At 41.9% G+C, this 20,568-nt stretch overlaps 1 protein-coding gene across 1 annotated transcript in view; it reads right to left on the bottom strand.

The window, feature by feature from the left end:
• The window catches only part of C22H3orf20 (chromosome 22 C3orf20 homolog), an 86,225-nt gene that overhangs the window by 58,425 nt on the left and 7,232 nt on the right, over positions 1 to 20,568 (bottom strand). Inside the window, exons 3-5 of the mRNA XM_003409739.3 lie at positions 13,642 to 13,761; positions 10,471 to 10,603; positions 9,041 to 9,340 (exon numbers count right to left, since the gene is read on the bottom strand). Coding sequence (XP_003409787.1) covers positions 9,041 to 9,340; positions 10,471 to 10,603; positions 13,642 to 13,761 — 553 coding nt within the window. The remainder of the gene's footprint in view (positions 1 to 9,040; positions 9,341 to 10,470; positions 10,604 to 13,641; positions 13,762 to 20,568) is intronic.

The raw sequence follows: 20,568 nt of genomic DNA, 5'->3' as shown, positions 1-20,568 counted from the left end.
TCTCCTGTCTGGAGGGGAGATAGCAGGGTAGAGAGGGTTAGAAACTGGCAAAATTGTCATGAAAGGATAGACTGGAAGGGCTGACTCATTAGGGGGAGAGTAAGTGGGAGTAAGGAGTAAGGTGTATATAAGCTTATATGTGACAGACTGACTTGATTTGTAAACGTTCACTTAAAGCTCAATAAAAATTATTTTTAAAAAAATGGAAAAAAATTAACTCCTTGAAAACTTCTAAAAACAGAAGAAAAGGAACACTTACTCATTATGTGAGAACAGTATTACCCTTATACCAAAGACAAAGACTTCATAAGAAAAGAAAACTACATACCAATATTTCTTATAAATACAGATGTAAAAATATTAGCAAATTGAAACCAGCAGCATATTATTTATACACTACAACCACATGGGTATATCCCAGGGATGCAAGGGTGATTCAACATAAAATAAATGAATATAATACATCACATTAAGATAATGAAGGGAAAAATCACATGAATTTATTTCAGTTCAATTTCAATTGAAGCAGAAAAAGCATTTGATAAAATCCAACACCCTTTCATGATAAAATCACTTAATATCTTAATATTATATATATATATATATATATATATATATATATATATATACATATACACACACACACACCCACATAAGACCAAAGGATCAATAGCTATTTTAAAACACATATGAAGGTTGGGGGCAGAAAGATTAAGTAAATGGAAGTGAAACAACTAGAACAGAAATAATGAGAATGTTGACACAAAGTGAAGAATGTAGCCAACATCACTTACCAGTATGTCTAGAAACTGTGGAATGGGAGCAGGTCTTGCTGTGTATATTTTCATCAAAAATAAAGTTAAAAAAAAAAACACAAAACAAAACAATGATAAAGGGAATTTATGAAAAACCCACAGATAATATCATAATCAATGGTAAAAGTCTAGAAGCTTGTTCCTGGGATCAGGAACAAGACAAGAACGTGCGCTTTCATCACTTCTATTCAACATTGTACTGGAAGTTCTAACCAGAACTACTAGGCAAGAAAAAGAAATAAAGGGCATCCAAATTGGAAAGGAAGAAGTAAAATTATCTCTGTTGACAGATGGCATGATCTTATATATAGAAAATTCTTAAGAATCCACAAAACAAAATCAACACACAAAATCAATTGTATTTCTATACATTAGCAATGAACAATCCAAAAGGAAATTAAGAAAACAATTTCATTTGCAATAGCATTGTCTTAATTATCTAGTGCTGGTATAACAAAAATACCACAAGTGGATGGCTTTAACAAACAGAAATTTACTCTTCCACAATTTGGGAGGCTAGAAGTCTGAATTCAGGGTGCCAGCTCTAGGGGACAGTTTTTTTCTCTGTCGGCTTTTGGGAAGGTCCTTGTCATCAATCTTCCCCTGGTCTCAGAAGTTCTCAGCACAGAGACCTTGGGTCCAAAAGACATGCTCCATTCCTGGCTCTTCTTGCTTGGTAGTAATGAGGTCCCTCTCCTCTCTGCTCACATCTCTCTTTTATATCTCAAAAGAGATTGAGTCAAGATACAATCTCATTCTACAGACTGTATCCTGCCTTGTTAAATTAACTGCCTCTAATCCTGCCTCATTAATATCATAGAGGCTGGAATTTGCAAAGCATGGGATAATTATATCAGATCACAAAATGGAGGACAACCACACAATACTGGGAATCATGGCCTAGCCAAGTTGACACACATTTTGGGCAGACACAATTCGATCTATAACAAGCATCAAAAATAATAAAATACTTAGGAATAAATTTAACCAAGGAAGTGAAAGACTTGTATGCTAAAAGCTAGAAAACATTGTTGGTAGAAATTAAAGAGTATCTAAATAAATCGAAAGACATCCTGTGCTCATGGATTGAAAGACTTAATATTGTTAAGATGACAATACTCCTCAAAGTAATTGAGGTTCAATGTAATGCCTATCAAAATCCCTATTTTTTTTTTCAGAAATGGGGAAAAGTTGATCCTCAAATACATATGGAATTACAAGGAACCCCAAATGCCCCAAATGGCCAAAACAATCTTGAAAAAGAAAAACAAAGGGAAGACTCATATTTCCGGATTTCAAAACTCACTACAAAGCTACAGTAATTAAAAATAGTGTGGTACTGGCATCAGAGTAGACAAATAGATCAATAGAAGAGAATTGAGAATCCAGAAATAAATGCATACATCTATGGTCAATTCATTTTCAACAGAGTGACAAGACCATTCAATGGAGAAATAGTGTCTTCAACAAATGGTGCTGGGACAACTGGATAACCATATGCATATGGATCACCAATGAATCATCTCACACTCTACCTTAAAACATATCAAGACCTAACTCTAAAAGTAAAAACTATAAACCTTTAGAAGAAAATGTAGGAGTAAATCTTTATGACCTTGGATTTGGCAATGGTTTTAGATAGGAAACCCAAAGCACAATAAGACAACAGAAATTTAAAAATTGGACTTAATCCAAATTAAAAACTTTTTGCATCAAAAGATACTATTAAGGGAATGAAGACACCCCACTGAATGGAGAAAATATTTGCGAATCACCTATCTCGTCAGGGTTTACTATTCAGAATACATAAAGAATCCTTAAACTCGACAACTAAAAGACAAACAGCCCAATAAAAAATTCAACAAAGGACTTGAATAAACATTTCCCCAAAGAAAATATCCAAGTGGCCAACAATCTTGTGAAAAGATTCTCAGTGCCATTAGTCATCAGGGAAATGGAAATCAGAGCCTCAATGAGATAGCACTTCACACTCACTAGGATGGCTATGATAATAATAATAAAAAATCAGCAAATAACAAGAGTTGATGAGGATGCGAATTAATTGGAACCCTCACACTGCTGACGGGAATGTAAAATAGTGTAGCTGGTGTGGAAAACCGTTTGGCAGCTCCTCAATGAGTTCAACATAGAATTACCCTATGAACAAGCAATTCCACTCCTAGGCGTATAACCAAAAGAATTGAAAACAGATGTTCAAACAAAAACTTGTACAAGAATGTTCATAGCAGCACTATCCACAACAGTCAAAAGGTGGAAACCACCAAAGTGTCCATCAATGGGTGAATGGATAAACAAAATGTGGTATACATTGCATACATACAATGGAATATTATTCAGTCATAAAAAGGAATGTAGTTCTGATAGATACAACAACATGGTAAAACATTAAGCTAAGGAAAGAAACCAGACTCAAGGTCACATATTGTATGCTTCCATTTATATGAAGTATCTAATATAGGCAAATCGACACAGACAGAGGCAGATTGGTGGTTCCCAGGGTTCAACAGGAACTGCCAGAAATTCAGGCTGGTTTCAGAAGAGGACATGGAACCAGGGATATCATTGCTGATGTCAGATGGCTCCTGGATGAAAGCAGAGAATACCAGAAGGATGTTTACCTGTGTTTTATTGATTATGCAAAGGTATTTGACTGTATGGATCATAACAAATTATGGATAACACTGCAAAGAATAGGAATTCCAGAACACTTAATTGTGCTCATGAGGAACCTTTACATGGATCAAGAGGCAGTTGTTCAGACAGAACAAGAGGATACTGATTGGTTTAGAGTCAGGAAAGGTGTGTGGCAGGGTTGTATTCTTTCACCATACCTATTTAATCTGTATGCTGAACAAATAATACAAGAAGCTGGACTATATGGAGAAGAACGGGGCATCAGGATTGGAGGAAGACTAATTAACAACCTGCGTTATGCAAATGACACAACCTTGCTTGCTGAAAGTGAAGAGGACTTGAAGCACTTATTAATGAAGATCAAAGACCACAGCCTTCAGTCTGGATTGCACCTCAACATAAAGAAAACAAAAATCCTCACAACTGGACCAATGAGCAACATCATGATAAATGGAGAAAAGACTGAATTTGTCAAGGATTTCATTTTACTTGGACCTACAATCAACAGCCATGGAAGCAGCAGTCAAGAAATCAAAAGATGCATTGCATTGGGCAAATCTGCTGCAAAGGACCTCTTCAAAGTGTTGAAGAGCAAAGATGTCACCTGGAAGACTAAGGTGTGCCTGACCCAAGCCATGGTATTTTCGATCGCATCATATGCATGTGAAAGCTGGACAATGAATAAGGAAGACTGAAGAAGAGTTGACGACTTTGAATTGTGGTGTTGGTGAAGAATATTGAATATACCATGGACTGCCAAAAGAATGAACAAATCTGTCTTGGAAGAAACACAACCAGAATTCTCCTTAAAGGCAAGGATGGTGAGACTGCATCTTACATACTTTGGACATGTTGTCAGGAGGGATCAGTCCCTGGAGAAGGACATCATGCTTGGAAGAGTACAGGGTCAGTGGAAAAGAGGAAGACCCTCAACGAGGTGGATTGACACAGTGGCTGCAACAATGAGCTCAAACATAACAACGATTGTAAGGGTGGCGCAGGACCAGGCAGTGTTTCGTTCTGTTGTGCACAGGCTCGCTATGAGTCGGAACCAACTCGATGGCACCTAACAACAACAACAACAGGGACTGGGATAGGGGGAGATGGGAAGTGATTGTATAATGGGTTTTCTTTTTGGGTGATGAGAATGGTTTGGAACTTGACAGAGGTGGTGGTTGCACAACATTGTGAATTATACTAAATGCCACTGAATGGTACACATTAAAATAATTTTATGTTATGTGAATTTTACCTAAAAAAAAAAAATGCTACAATGTGGATGAACTTTGAAAACATTATGCTGAGTAAAAGAAGCCAGACACCAAAAGACCACATGTTGTATTCCATTTATATGAAATGGCCAGAACAGACAAATCCATAGGTGAGTGGTTTCCAGGAACTGGGGCAAAGGGAGATATGCGGAATGACTGATAATGGGTATGGGATTTCCTTTTGCACAACACCGTGAATGTTTTAATGCCACTGAATTCTTTACTTTTTAAAATAAATTTTATGTTATGTGTATTTTACCACAATAAATTAAAAAAAAAAATGATTATCTCACAGAGTGGTTCTGAATACTCAACGAATCCCTAAGCGATAGAGCTGAGCACAGTGTCGGACACATAGTGATTGATGTTTGTTATTAATTTAAATTTAAAATTTGTATCTTAGTGTGAGGGAAGGTTTTGAAGGGAGAATCGGTGATTGAGGGAAGAGATCCGGGAGGCACTGACAACCCAAACGAAATATATACCACAATGGCTTTGGGGTCTGAAGCTGGCAAGTGCAAACCCCAGCACGACTTGGAGCCTTTTGGTACCCCAAGGGCTGATGTATAACTTTTTACCTGAGAGTTTTGCCCAGCAATCTCTGTGGAAGCAGAAATCAATCCTGAACCCAGGGTTCTGTGGTAGCCACGAGGTGAGCGAAGTGTTTTCCAAACATTTTCTCTATTCAGGAGGGATCAGACAGCTGCCCATGTGCTTTGGCCATCTGCACACAGTAACACAGAACTTCCCTTTCAGGATCATTGAGTCCAATGTCTTCATCTTATAATTGAGGAAAGTGAGACACAGAGAGATTAAGTGATTTGTGCAAGGTTGCCAAGAACTGGGTCTAGAACAATGACTGGCCAAGATATGATCATTGTTGCAGTATGAGACAAGTATGCCCACAGCCAAGGCCCCAAGATTTGGAGTGGTCCCACCCAGAGAGCCTCAGAATTCTGGGATAGTCGAGATAAAAGATTCCAGCAAGCTGGGATGCGGTGCCCAGATCATATGCTAGTCCACCTCCCCATCTGGTCCTAATAATAGAAACCTAATTCAACAACATAGCTCAGGGAGATAATCTTATTAAATGTAATGAAGAGTCAGAAAAGTAGGGGCTGAGGTTCCACAACCCATAGCAAGCAGCGGCTATTCTCAAAGGAATTGGCTGTGTTCAGTATTGCAGGACACATTGGAAGCACGCTTTAACAGAGTATGATGAATGGATTCATTTATGGTCAGAGAAACAATAGGACTTCTTTGACAAGGAGCTTAAATCCTGAATTCCCAGTTCAGTCAAGAGATAGGCTCAATGAGGCGAGAGGGCTGTTACTGCAACCCTGGTTTGACAGCTTGGCCTCTATGAAAGATAGCTGAGACAGCTCAGAGATCTGCCTTCTCCTCCCAAGACAGGGAATCCTGAGTGCCTAGTGACTTTATTAGCAAAGTAAGTCCCCTTCCATCCCCGCTGCCCCCCTGTCTGCTGGAGGAAGCCATCCTTAAAGGCATAAAAAGGGTGCTTGAAAAAAGGGCCCTAGATTGAGGAAGGAGGCCCTGAATCCAAGCCTGGCTCTGCCACCGAATTCCTTTTGTGGCATTGAGTAAGTCACCCCACCCTTTGGGGCCTCAATTTCCCCACATCTACAACATGGGGTCAAGAATGAATGAGTTTGTGTGTGTCTACCATCTTTAACATTTCGTGTAACTAAGACCGTGTAACCTGAAATAATAAGTGCTTCAAAAAAAAAAAAAATTTTTTTTTTTCACCCTTGTTGGCCTCAGTGTTGCCAAATGGATTGGGTATCAAGTCTGTTCCAGCTGTAGGGCATGCTTGGGAGTGGGCAACAGGACCCCTGAAAAGAACACAGGAGGCCAAGGTGACTTTCTGATCTGTTGCTTCCCACACTTTCTCCAAAGGAAGGACTCTCGCTTACCTTCACCACCCAAATTCATTTGGGAAGAAAGCAATTTATCTAAACATGTTCTCTCTAAGCTATAAATGGCCCCTTCATTTCATTCTATTAATTCATTACACATAATAGATATTTGATAAATGTCTGTGAATGAAGAAAAGCAATCCGACTCAATTTACTCTGAAGTATGCATAGTCTACCAGGTTCACCCTCCAAAGGCCTTTTAGAAGCCATGGTTTCCCTAAATCTAGCATTCTCAGATCCAGGTCCATAGACAGGCATTGGTCTGCAATCACAGGTAACACTTTACATGCTTGTGTATAAGCACGTATTTCTGGGGGAAAAGGTCTATGGCTTTCATCAGGTTCTCAGAGAGAACCTGGAGGTTGGAACCTAGGTAGCCATATGCTCGTGAAAACAGGCAGACCTCAGCTGGGGAGCAGATTGGGTACGTGCCAGTAGAATATGGTGGTGAGGGTTCAGGCTCCAAAAACGTGGACATTTTGGGGAGGAGTAGGCAAGGAACACAGGGCTTAACCATTGAGCCAGGGACAGCAGGGTAAAGATCCCAAAGTATATAGGGCCTCCAAAGACCTCTTCTCTCTGCTAGAGATGAATTGTTTTCTGTTTTCAACCTCTTTTCACCTGGCAGATCCTTGGAGTCTGGGACTATCATATTCATGCTCACATGAAGTAGGGGTTTGGTATATTCTTGCTGATCTGAAATGAACTGAGCTTGGGGCTTGGAACTTGGTACTTCTTCTGACCCTCTGTAGTGCAGTGAATTATTTAATATGGTCCTTCTAGCCATGGTCTATGTGAGTCCTACACAACGATTGAGTGGAACTGTGCAAACAAGGTGTAATGGAACCTGTGATGGTTAAAGTTATGTGTCACCTTGGCTGAGCCATGATTTTCAGTGGTTTGGCAGTTGTGTAACGATGTAATTTGGCAGTTATGTAATAATGTAATCATCCTCCATTTGTGGTCTGATGTAATTATCCTCCATTTTGTGATATGTTATAAATTCTAACCTCTATGCCTGTGGTTATGGTCTCATTTGTGAGTTTTCTGTTATGTTAATGAGGTAGGATTAGGGTGGGACGTATCTTTACTAGAGGGTGTGACTCAAGTCACCACCCTTACCCCAGTCACCACCCTTATTAAGTCACACCCTGACTGGAATCATACCTTTAATCTTACAAGACATAAAAGGAGAGACAAGTGGAGGCGAGGGGACACTACCACCAAGAAGAAGAGCTAGGAGTACACTGTGTCCTTTGGACTGGGGACCCCTATGCTGAGAGCCTCCTAGACCCAGAAGACAGAGAGCTGTAACACTGGAGATGGTCCAGCACGGCAAGAAGCAGCAGCAGGCATAGCAGAGAACCAGCAGCAGCAGAACCAGGAAACCAGTATGAGATGGTACAGTAGGCTTTCCTGCTCACTGAACGAGGCATCTCCAGGGGATTTGCCAACCCTCAGACCATGAGAGCTGAGTGCCTTTGGGCAGGAGGCTTCCTGGAGGAGTGGGGTGCCCCTGGGCATTTATTGGTAGAGCTAAAGAGATTTCTAACACTTGCTCGAGCAAGGCAGAGGCCAGGCTGAGGCACCGAGGGGCCAAGGGCCAGAGGGTGAGGCCTGCCTTCTGGCACATCTGAGAAGAGCCTGTCCTGGTTGAAGAACTGCTGTATCCTGAGTCATTTCTGATCCTGAATTGTAACCTGCTACTTTCCTAATAAACCCATAATCGTGAACATTGTCCGTAAGTTCTGTGTGGCCACCACCACAAATTATAGAACCCAGCAGAGAAGTAGAGCTTGCCAAGGGAGGGATTGCTGGTGTCAGAATTGTTAAAAAGGTTGCAGAGAGGAGGTATATCTGACCTCCGCCTCACAGGAGTCAGTCTTAGGGTGATACTGAGGTAATTCTCCCTCCCCATCGTGAAGTTAGGTAAACAGGTCTGATGCTGCCGCCATGCCATTTTTACACCCTCCTGACTCTGACCTGGGCAAACACTTAATCACCTAAGTGACCTGTCACTAAGTCTCTCTGATCAAATAAAAAGCAGAAGTTAAAACTTAGGCTTTTTTAAGCCCCGAAGCTTCAGAGGAGTTCCTGAATGGCACGGACAGTTAAGCACTTGGCTGCTAACCAAAATGTTGGTGGTTTGAGTCCACCTAGAGGTACCTCAGAAGAAAGGCCTGGCAATCTATTTCCAAGAAAGTCAGCCACTGAAAATCCTCTGGATCATAGTTCTACTCTGACACACATAGGGTCTCCATGAGTTGGAATCAACCCAACAGCACCTGGTCTGGTTTCTTTGGTTTTGGGGTAGCAGGAGCTGAGTTGCCAGGGAGAAAGAGAGTACCAAATAAAAGGATACTAAACGAAAGAGGACCCATCATAGAAGGTGTAATGCAACTTGATGGTCTTCTTGGGCCCCCTCCACTCTTGAGAATGCCGACCATAGAGAGTTTGGTGAACGGAAGGCTGATGGGTGATGGGAGTAGGGGTCTGAGCACCTGAAGTGTGAGGGTGGTTGGAACTCGGGAAATGAGCATGGTGGGCCCCCAAATCCCCTTTGGGAGTCGGTGATGGATGAACAGGTATCTTTGTCCTGTAGCTGCGTAATATCACCGGGTAGGAGATATTCTTCCCTCTCCACGAGGCCCTTTCGGCTTCTCTGCAGGGAAGGTGACCAACATGTCTTCTAGCTACTTGGCTCTCACTCTCCAGGGGAATCTCTAAATAGTCCCTTCATTCTCGCCAGTGACCCAGGCTCCCATCCCATCCCCTGTCCTCAGAAGTATCCACTCCACACCACCCCTTCAACCTCATAAAACCCCTCATAGACAGTGCATTTAGGAAGAAGTGGGAAGGTCTCAGCATCTCTCAAAGACCAGGTCCTTCCCTGATGTCTGGATTTCCACCTTCAGTGCTGGAGTGAGGACCTACAGAGTGGAACTGTATGCAGAATGGAGGGACCAGGTGAGCTGGAGACTCTGATCACCCCCAATCCTTGGGTTACAAGTAAAGAGAGCTTCCTTACAGGATGCCAGAAAGGTGGAAACCTGGGTGGCTGCCCCCTGCCCATGCTCTGTAGCTGCAGTAACACTCGGTGGCCTAGTTACCCTTAGGGGACGTATATGACTTAGATAGTAGCTGTGCATACATTTTTAATACTTTATGGTCTGGGATTTTGGGGAAATGTAGAATCACTTGCTGGGAGTTGTGGGACCCACTTAATCGTAAGTGTCATTAATAATCAATGTAAATGTCTTTTTTGTTTTGTTTTGAGAAGTATTAAGAAAACATGTTTCTACAAAAGTAGAAGAACCTCTGACAAATTATGTGAAGAAATAAAAATTCAGGGCACAGGGTCTTTAATCTGAAAAGACCCAAGAGAGCGGCATTACCGAGGCCACATGCTGCAAGGGCAATGAGCATTGCACTTAAAGCCAGATAGACGTGGCAGTGTTACCTCAGACAACCACTTACCGGCCTAAGGCTGCTTCAGTTTCCTTGATTGCAAAGCAGGCATTAATCAATTCTTCCTCGTCAGATCATAGTGAGGATGGAAAGGATTATGAATGGGAAAGGATGTGGGGAAGCTGTGTGTGTGAAGGGACAGCCATCACCACTGTCATTATTGTTATGATGATTGGGTGGCAGGCACAATCCTCTGATCTCCCCTTCCTGCACAGATGGGCCCTGGCAACCATCCCCCTCCTTGGCCATCCCCTCTCAGGCTTGGTTATGGGGATAAGGGGACCGTGAGGACACTCGGCCACCCCTGACCCCCGGGGTGCTCACATATGGCGACACATCTCGTGCAGCTTCTCCCGGGCCTCGGGGCAGGGGTCGCTCAACTCCATGCTGTCAGAGGTCGAGGTCCCTGCTACACGTAGAGGGGATGGGGTTACGTCTTCCACAATTTTGGATTTGCCTGTACCATAGACAAAGAGGTTGGGAGGCGGAGTTAGAAAATGATTTTTTAAGCTGCCATGTTCACCAGGGGATGAGGGTGAGGGGAGACAGCAGGAGAGCAGCATCTCCCAAGAATCAAGACAATGGGGGCATCGTTTTATGCTTCCCAGGGGCCTGAATCCTTGACAGGTCACTTATACAAAAGACTCGAGTCTGTGCAAGTAAATTGTTAAGCACTTATTAGGGACCCATTTGTGAAAAGTGAGGAGGCAGCCTGGGTTTAGGTGGGCAGCACACTGACATGGCTAACATCAACAGTGAAGTCATTCCCTTTTGATGCTTCTGATTAAAGAGAGAAAAAAAAAAACAACCCTCCATTTTGTCTAAGTTGGCCTTACCATTTCTCTAATGTTGACTAAGCTCAGAGCCTTCTACAGGGAGAAGTATGTATCATTTGAGACTGAAAGAAAATGGCTTGTGTTTATTGTGCTTATTTTTGCTGTTATCCTCCGTGGCAAGTGTTAAGTGGCCTCAGGGTATGGTAAAATAAAGTTGTAGAGGTGACCCCTCAAACGACTGAGGTTTCAGAAGCCTCTGCTTGGGGTGTATGTCAGGTCCTGCCTGCCTCCAAGTTTGGCTGCCCCACCTGCCTGCAACCATCTGATCTCCTTCACTCTCTGCAGGCTCAACTTTGCCTTGGTCTCAGGAATGACATCTGGTTTCAGGCCCGGGGGATTCTCAGGTTTCGGCTGGGCCCCAAGGGCCTCCAATTGGAGCCATCCTTGTGGTCAGCCAACCTTTGAGTTTCTGGCTGGTGCTTGGGCACTGTCCCTGGTATCAACTACCCTGACCAGTTCCTGGTCCTTCTGCCACCCCTCCTGCCACCAGGGACCAGAGACTTGACCCTGACCTTAAGGCCATGGCCTGAGCTCCAGCTTCTTGGTGGCTGACATCCTAGAGCTACCTGCTGGCCTGAGTGTCTAAGTCTGGCCTGGCCCAGGAGGCCCGGGCCGCAGTGCTGACAGCCTCTTGCTCTGACTAGGAACACCGTCCACACACTTCCCCCAGTCCTCTTCCTCAAATGTGGAACTCCCTCTCAAATGTAGCTGCTGTCCCCTCAGGAAGCTGGTCCGACTCCTGGGATCTATTTGCCCCAAGTCTTCCCCGACCCAGAAGTGCAAAGGCGGGCACATTTGGTGAGGCGTGATAGAACATGCATATGGAACAGATAGTGGAGGCCCCAAACTCAAAATGACTTAAAACTGGAATGACTACGTATTAGCCAAACTGGGAAACTTTTTAGATAGAAAGTGGGTATAACTGGCAATTATGCCAGGACAATAAGCATAAGCTGGGACATTCCTGGGCAAACTAGGACATACAGTTGCTTTACTTATAAGCTATTAGGGAAGGTCAATCACCCATGGTAACATGCACATGTGAGAGTAATTCCTAGACAAGGCTGAGAACCTATACCAAATGCTGCATCACTGAACCTACATCCTAGCGGGGATGCTGCAACACCAAAGGCCATAATGAAGAATTGCGTCTTGATGGGGTGGCAGGGCATAGACAGAGAGAAACACTAACCGACTTACTTAACGTTTGCTTTGGAACAGCCTTACTCAAAGTATCACCCTGAAAGTCATTAGGAAGAAAGAACCGTGAAATCACGGGGTTCCTTGAGAATACCTTCCTTACCTTAAAGGTATCTGCATGGATTTAGAGCCAGTTCAGGAGGAGATGTGGTAAGACTGGAAGCAAACGAAGGGGTGGTGGACATGAGGTTGTGTGTTAGTGGACCACATGAGATGAACTGCATCCACAGAGGTGAAGAAAGGGAAACAAGTGACAGGCAGGTGAATCTACTCCCTGCCCAGGGAAGCTGAGAATTTCAGCTCCACTGGCGGAGACAATATCCCCAGCATTCAGAACAGTGACTGACAATTAGTAAGTACTCAATGACTATTTATTCCATAACTGAAAGGATATAGGATAAAATCAATATGGTAAATGACGACATAAAGGAATACAGTAATAACAACAAATGTGTGTTTCAGATCTATGAACACTGCTGACCGCCCCAGTAACCATACCCATTTTACCAAGGAGGAGAGTGAGGCCGGAGGTTGGCAAGTCACACGGCCAGTCAGGGGCAGGGGCAGAAATAAAATCCAAGCTTCTCAACTTCCAGGCTTACCTCCAGGATCTGTGGGAATCAATTGGACAGACTCTGAGCACTCCTACCTCCCAGATCCTACCTTACCCACCCAATCCCGCCCTCCCTGCATCACAGCCCTGGGCAGCGCTGGAAGTTCTGGAAGGTCTTGTCCTGCTCCTCTCCAGATCTAACTCATCTCTCCTTTCTCTGGCCTTCTGGTTGCACAATTGTTTTTATACCTTTTGATCTCATCTGCTATCTGGTGAGTCTTCCTTAATAGGAGTGTCTTCTATGTCTCTGTTTTCTCCCCAAATGAACTAGCCCAGTGTTGGACACACAACTGGCATCTGTTAGATTGTATCCATGAATAAAACCAAAACCCATTGCCACTAAGTCAATTCTGACTCATAGTGACCCTATAGGACAGAGTAGAACTGTCCCACAGAGTTTCTGAGAAGTGCTTGTGGATTCAAACTGCCTAAATTTTGTTCAGCAGCTGAGCTCTTAACCACTGTGCCACCAGGGCTCCATACCTCTGTTCAAATCATGGTTCTATTACTAACTGTGTGACTAGGGGCAATGCAAATCTCTCTGAGCAGAGGGACTGATTTTAGGAACTGTAGAATGTGGTAAATGTGGGCTTGGCGGGGTTGTCCCAGGCAAGGAAAGTATATAACCAGGTTTAGAGGGCATGAAGACATTCAGAGGATTAGACTACAGGTGAAGTGACAGGGTTGAGATTCATCAATCTTATATCAATAGCTGCTGGGCCTGCAATGCATCCCTCCAATCAGAAAACCAAATCAAACCATCTCACCAACCTTCACATGCTATAAGGGAATCTGTCCCCCACCAATACCACCACCAAAGATAGTCTTGCTGAGAACCATTTTTACCTGTTTTCCTCTTGCCTTCCCTTATAGTTGAGAGAGAAAAGCTCAGACAGCCTGTAGAAGACTGGTAAATGAGCTGATACGGTGAGTTCACTCCCATGGCAGAGATGCTATTGAATGAATCTGGAGTGGAAGAGAGCGGAATTTTTCTTTCAAAATTTTAACCAAAAATGTGGTATAGACTTCTTATTCTAGTGGTATAGTGGACCAGATATTCTAAAGTTCTCTGTTATTTCAAAATAATCAGGTCTGAGAAGAAACAGACTTTTTAACACTTTGGTAGGCTCAGAGTAATTAAGAAAAATCTTTAAGTTCCCCTCTAGAACCTCTCCCCTCCCAGGCCCCTCAAGAGTGAACTGACACCAGAGCAGGGTGCAGGGAGCAGAAAGCACAAAAGGGGACATTACTCTATGGGCAAATGCAGATATAGAAAGTGAAATTTAAAAAAATACTTAGAATCAAACAAAAATAAAAACACAACATATCAAAACCTTTGGAACACAGCAAAAGCAGTGCTCAGAGTGAAATCCATAGCAATAAATGCCTACATTAAAAAAAAGAAGAAATATTCAAAATCAGCAACCCGACAACTTGAACAAAAAGAAATGGTAGAGTAAAAGAAGACCAAAGGAGCCATAAGAAAGAAATAAAAGAGATCAGAGCAGAAATAAATGAAATAGAAAACAGGCAAACAATAGAATCAGCAAAACCAGAAGCTGGTTCTTTGAAAGGATCAATAAAATAGACAAACCACTGGTTTAACTGATCGAAAAAAAAAAAAAAGACAAGAAGAGGCAAATAACCAAAATAAGAAATGACACTGGAAACATTAAAACAGACCCAACTGAGACAGAGAGGATGATAACAGAACACTATGAAAAACTGTGCTTCAGTGAACTTGAAAACCTAGATGAAATGGACAAATTCCTAGAACATGCTACCTCCCTAAACTAACACAAATAGACACACAAAATCTAAACAGACCCACAAGAAAAGAAGAGATTGAAGATGTCATTATAAAAATCGCCAACAACAACAACAAAAAGCCCAGGATCAGATGGTTTCACTGAGGAATTTTACCAAACATTCGGAGAAGAGTTGACATCAATTCTACTCAAAGTCTTCTAAAACATAGGAAAAGAAGGAATATTCTTAACTCATTCTATGAAGCCAGCATCACCCTGATATCAAAACCAGGCATAACCCTGGCATAGACACTACAAAAAAAAAATTACAGACAAATATCCCTCATGAATATAAATGCAAAAATTCTCAACAATTCTAGCCAAGAGAATTTAACAATATATTAAGAAAGCCTCATATCACAATCAAGTGGGAGTCACACTAGGAATGCAAGGGTGGTTCAACGTTAGAAAATCAATCAATATAATTCATCACGTACATGAAACAAAGGAAAAGAACCACATGATCATCTCAATTGATGCAGAAAACGCATTTGATAAAATCCAACACCTTTTTCTGATAAAAACTCTCAGCAAAGTAGGAGTAGAAAAGGAAATTTCTCAACATTAATTAAGAGCATATACGCAAAATCAACAAGATGGGTTGACACAGTGGCTGCAACTGTGGGCTCAGGCATAGCAACAATTGTGAGGATGGTGCAGGACCGGGCAGGGTTTCGTTCTGTTTCGATGGCACCAGCAACAACAACAACATGTGAAACCAACAGCCAACATTATTTTCAATGGAGAAAGACTGAGAGACTTTCCCTTGAGAATGGGAATAAGACAAGAATGCCCATTATCACCACTCTTAATCAATACAGTACTGGAAGTCCTAGCCAGAGAAAAAAGGCAAGAAAGAAACAAAAGGTATCTAAATTAGAAAGAAGGAAGTAAAACTCTCTCTATTTACAGATGGTATGATCCTACACAGAGAAAACCTTAAAGATTCCACAAGAAAACTGCTGAATCTAATAGAACTTAGCAACACTGCAGGGCACAAGATCAACACACAAAAATCAGTTGGGTTCCTTTACACTAACAAGGAGTATTCTGAAAAGGAAATCAAGAAAACAATACCATTTACCCAAACCCAAAAACCCAATGTCATCAATTCCAACTCATAGTGACCCTATAGGACAGAGTAGAACTGCCCCATAGGGTTTCCAAGGAGTCCCTGGCGGATTCGAACTGCCAACCCTTTGGTTAGCAGCCGTAGCGCTTCACTACTACGCCACCAGGGTTTCCAATACCATTTACAATACCCCCCAAACAATAAAATACCTAGGAATTAACTTAAACAGGAACATAAAAGGCTTATACAATGAAAATCATAAAATGCCACTAGAAGAACCTAAAAGAGACCTACATAAATGGAAGGACATTCCGTGCTCATGGATTGGAAAGCTTAATATAGTGAAAATGTCAATACGACCTAAAGCAATCTACAGATAAATGCAATTCCAATACAGATCCCAGCAACATTCTTTATTGAAATGGAAAAACTAATGACCAACTTTATACAGAAAGGAAAGAGGTCCCAAATATCCAAAGCAATATTGAAGAAGAAGAACAAAGTGGGAGGCCTCACATTCCCCGACACCAAAACATACCACACAGCCACTGTAATCAAAACAGCCAGGTATTTGTTCAACAAAAGGCACACAGACGAGTGGAACAGAATTGAGAACCCAGGAATAAATCCATCTATCTATGGACAACTGATTTTTGTCAAGGAGTCAAAGTCCATTCAATGGGGTAGAAATGGTCTCTTTAATAAATGGTGCTGGCAAAACTGGCTATCCACTTGCAGAAAAATAAAACAGAACCCATACTTCACACCATGCACAAAAACTAACTCAACGTGGATCAAAGATCTGAATGTTAAACCTAAAACTATAAAGTTCCTAGAAGAAACCATAGGGAGAAAATTATTGAACCTATTTTTTTTAAATAATAAGCTAACAAACATAACTACAAATGCACAAATAGCAGAAGATAAATTAGATAATTGAGACCACCTAAAAGTTAAATACTTTGTGCTTTATTAAAAGACTTTATCAAAAGAGTAAAAAGACAACCTACAGACTGGGAAAGAATCTTTGGGAAGGACATATCCAAGAGGGGTACAATCTCTGAAATATATAGAAAACTTCAACAACTCAACAACAAAAGACAAACAACCCAATTAAGAAATGGGCAAAGGACATGAACACGCACTTCATCAAAAGAGGACATTAAAGTGGCCAGCAAACACATGCAAAGATTCTCATGACAATTAGCCATTAGAGAAAAGCAAATCAAAACTACAATGAGATACCATCTCACCCCAGCTAAAACGACACTGATTATAAGCAAAACAGTTAAAAAAGAAAATCTTGGCAAGGATGTGGGGAGATTAGAACAATTATCCATTGTTGGGGGGACTGTAAAATGGTACAACCACTATGAAAAACGGTGTGGTGCTTCCTCAAAAAACTAGAAATAGAAATGCCTTATGATTGAGCCATCCTACTTCTAAGTATATGTCCCAGAGATGTAATAAAAGTCACGGACAGGCATATGGACACCTATGTTCATTGCAGCATGATGCACAACAGCAAAAAAATGCAAACAGCCTGAGTGCCTGTCAATGCACAACAGTACATACTTACAATGGAATACTATGCCACCATAAATAACGATGATGAGTCCGAAAAACGTATTATAACATGGGTTGATTTGGAGGACATAATGCTAAGTAAAATAAGTCAATTACATAAAGGCAAATATTACTATGTTCCCACTTTTTTTTTTAATTGTGCTTTAAGTGAAAGTTTACAGCTCAAGTTAGTTCTCACACAAAAATTTATCCACACATTGCTATGTGACCCTGGTTGCTATTCCTGTATGTCAGCACACCCTTCCTTTCCACCCTGGATTTCCCGTGTCCATGCAAGCAGCTCCTGTCCCTTTCCACCCTCTCAACTTGCCTCCAGACAGGAGCTGCCCATTTAGTCTCATGAAGCACACTCTTCACTAGTATCATTTTATGTCTTATTGTTGTTGTTGTTAGGTGCCGTCAAGTCGGCTCCAACTCATAGCGACCCTATGCACAACAGAACGAAACACTGCCCCATTCTGTGCCATCCTTACAATCGTTGTTATGCTTGAGCCCATTGTTGCAGCCACTGTGCCAATCCACCTTGTTGAGGGTCTTCCTCTTTTCCACTGACCCTGTACTCTTCCAAGCATGATGTCCTTCTCCAGAGACTGATCCCTCCTGACAACATGTCCAAAGTATGTAAGACGCAGTCTCGCCATCCTTGCTTCTAAGGAGCATTCTGGTTGTACTTCTTCTAAGACAGATTTGTTCGTTCTTCTGGCAGTCCATGTATATTCAATATTCTTTGCCAACACCACAACTCAAGGGCATCAATTCTTCTTTGATCTTCCTTATTCATTGTCCAGCTTTCACATGCATATGATGCGATTGAAAATACCATGGCTTGGGTCAGGCACACCTTAGTCTTCAGGGTGACATCTTTGCTCTTCAACACTTTAAAGAGGTCCTTTGCAGCAGATTTACCCAATGCAATGCATCTTTTGATTTCTTGACTGCTGCTTCCATGGCTGTTGATTGTGGATCCAAGCAAAATGAAATCCTTGACAACTTCAATCTTTTCTCCCTTTATCATGATGTTGCTCATTGGTCCAGTTGTGAGAATTTATTGTTTTATGTTGAGGTGCAATCCAGACTGAAGGCTGTGGTCTTTGATCTTCATTAATAAGTGCTTCAAGTCCTCTTCACTTTCAGCAAGCAAGGTTGTGCCATCTGCATAATGCAGGTTGTTAATGAGTCTTCCACCAATCCTGATGCCCCATTCTTCTTCATATAGCCCAGCTTCTCAAATTATTTGCTCAGCATACAGTTTGAATAGGTATGGTGAAAGAATACAACCCTGGCGCACACTTTTCCTGACTTTAAACCAATCAGTAACCCCTTGTTCTGTCCGAACAACCACCTCTTGATCTGTGTAAAGGTTCCTCACGAGCACAATTAAGTGTTCTGGAACTCCCGTTCTTGGCAACGTTATCCATAATTTGTTATGTCTTATAGTCCAGTCAAATCTTTGTCTGAAGAGTTGGCTTTGGGAATGGTTTTAGTTCTGGGTTAACAGAGAGTCTGGGGGCCATGTCTTCTGGGGTTCCTCCAGTCTCAGACCATTAACTCTGACCTTTTTACTAGAATTTGAGTTCTGCACCCTACTTTTTTCCTGCTCCGTCAGGGACTCTTTGTTGTGTTCCCTGTCAGGGAGCTCCTTGGTGGTAGCCGGGCACCATGTAGTTTTTCTGGTCTCAGACAGATGGAGTCTCTCTGGCTTATGTGGCCCTTTTTGTTTCTTGGGCTAATGTTTTCCTTGTGTCTTTGGTGTTCTTCATTTTCCTTAGCTCCAAGTGGAATAGAACCAATTGATGCATCTTAGATGGCCATTTGCTAGCATTTAAGACCCCAGATGTCACTCACCAAAATGGGATGCAGAACATTTTCTTAATAAACTGTTACACCAATTGACCTAGATGTCCCCTGAAACCATGGTCCCCAAACCCCCGCTCCTGCTACTCGGTCCCTTGAAGTGTTTGGTCGTATTCAGGAAACTTCTCAGCTTTTGGTTTAGTCCAGTTGTGCTGACTTCCCTTGTATTGTGTGTTGTCCTTCCCTTCACCTAAGATAATTCTTATCTACTATCTAGTTAGTGAATACCCTTCTCCCTCCCCGCCTCCCCCCCGTAACCATAAAAGAATGTTTTCTTCTGTGTTTAAACCTTGAGTTTTTATAATAGTGGTCTCATATAATATTTGTCCTTTTGTGACTGACTTATTTCACTCAGCATAATGCCTTCCAGATTCCTCCAGCTTATAAAATGTTTCAAGGATTCATCATTGTTCTTTATTGTTGCATAGTATTCCAATGTGTGAATATACCATAATTTGTTTATCCATTCATCCATTGATGGCCACCTATGTTGTTTCCAACTTTTTGATATTGTGAACATTGCTGCAATGAACATGTGTGTGCATATACCTATTCGTGTGACAGCTCTTATTTCTCTAGGATATACTCCAAGTGCTGGGGGTGCTGGATCGTATGTTACTTCTATTGCTAGATTTTTAAGGAAGCGCCAAATTGGCTTCCAAAGTGGTTGTACCTTTTTACATTCCCACCAGCAGTGTATAAATGTTCCAGTCTCTCCACAACCACTCCAACATTTATTATTTTGTGTTTTTTGGATTAATGCTAGCCTTGTTGGGGTGAGATGGAATCTCATTGTAGTTTTGATTTGCATTTCTCTAGTGGCTGATGATCGTGAGCATTTCCTCATGTACCTGTTAGCTGCCTGAATGTCTTCTTTGGTGAAGTGCCTGTTCGTATCCTTTGCCCATTTTTTAATTGGGTTATTTGTTATTTTGTTGTTGAGGTTTTGCAGTATCTTGTAGGTTTTAGAGATTAGACCCTGATTGGATATGCTGCAGCCAAAATTTTTTTCCCACTCTGTGTTAGTCTCATGGGAAAACTCAATCAACTGGCATAATACAGCTCACAAAGTTTATGTTCTGCATCCTAGTGAGGTTAGTGGGGTCTGGGGCCTTAAAAACTTGTGAACAGCCATCTAAGATACAACTATCGGTCTCTACTCATCAGGAGCAAAAGAGAAAAAAGGAAACCAAAGTCTCAGAGAAGAAATTAGTCTACCAGGCAAAGAGGTTACATGAACCATTCTATCATCTACCCTGAGACCAGAAGAACTAGATGGTGCCCGGTTACCACTACCTACAGTTCTGATCAGGGCCATAGTAGATGGACCCTGATAGAACAGGAGAAAAATGTGGAACAGAACTCAAATTCTTAAAAAGTCCAGACTTACTGGACCAGTTGAGACTGAAGGACTCCCTTGAGACTATTGCCCTGAGATATGCTTTCAACCTT

Source organism: Loxodonta africana, chromosome 22, assembly GCF_030014295.1.
Source record: "Loxodonta africana isolate mLoxAfr1 chromosome 22, mLoxAfr1.hap2, whole genome shotgun sequence".
Lineage (NCBI taxonomy): Eukaryota > Metazoa > Chordata > Mammalia > Proboscidea > Elephantidae > Loxodonta > Loxodonta africana.
This window is presented reverse-complemented; position numbering and strand designations above follow the sequence as displayed.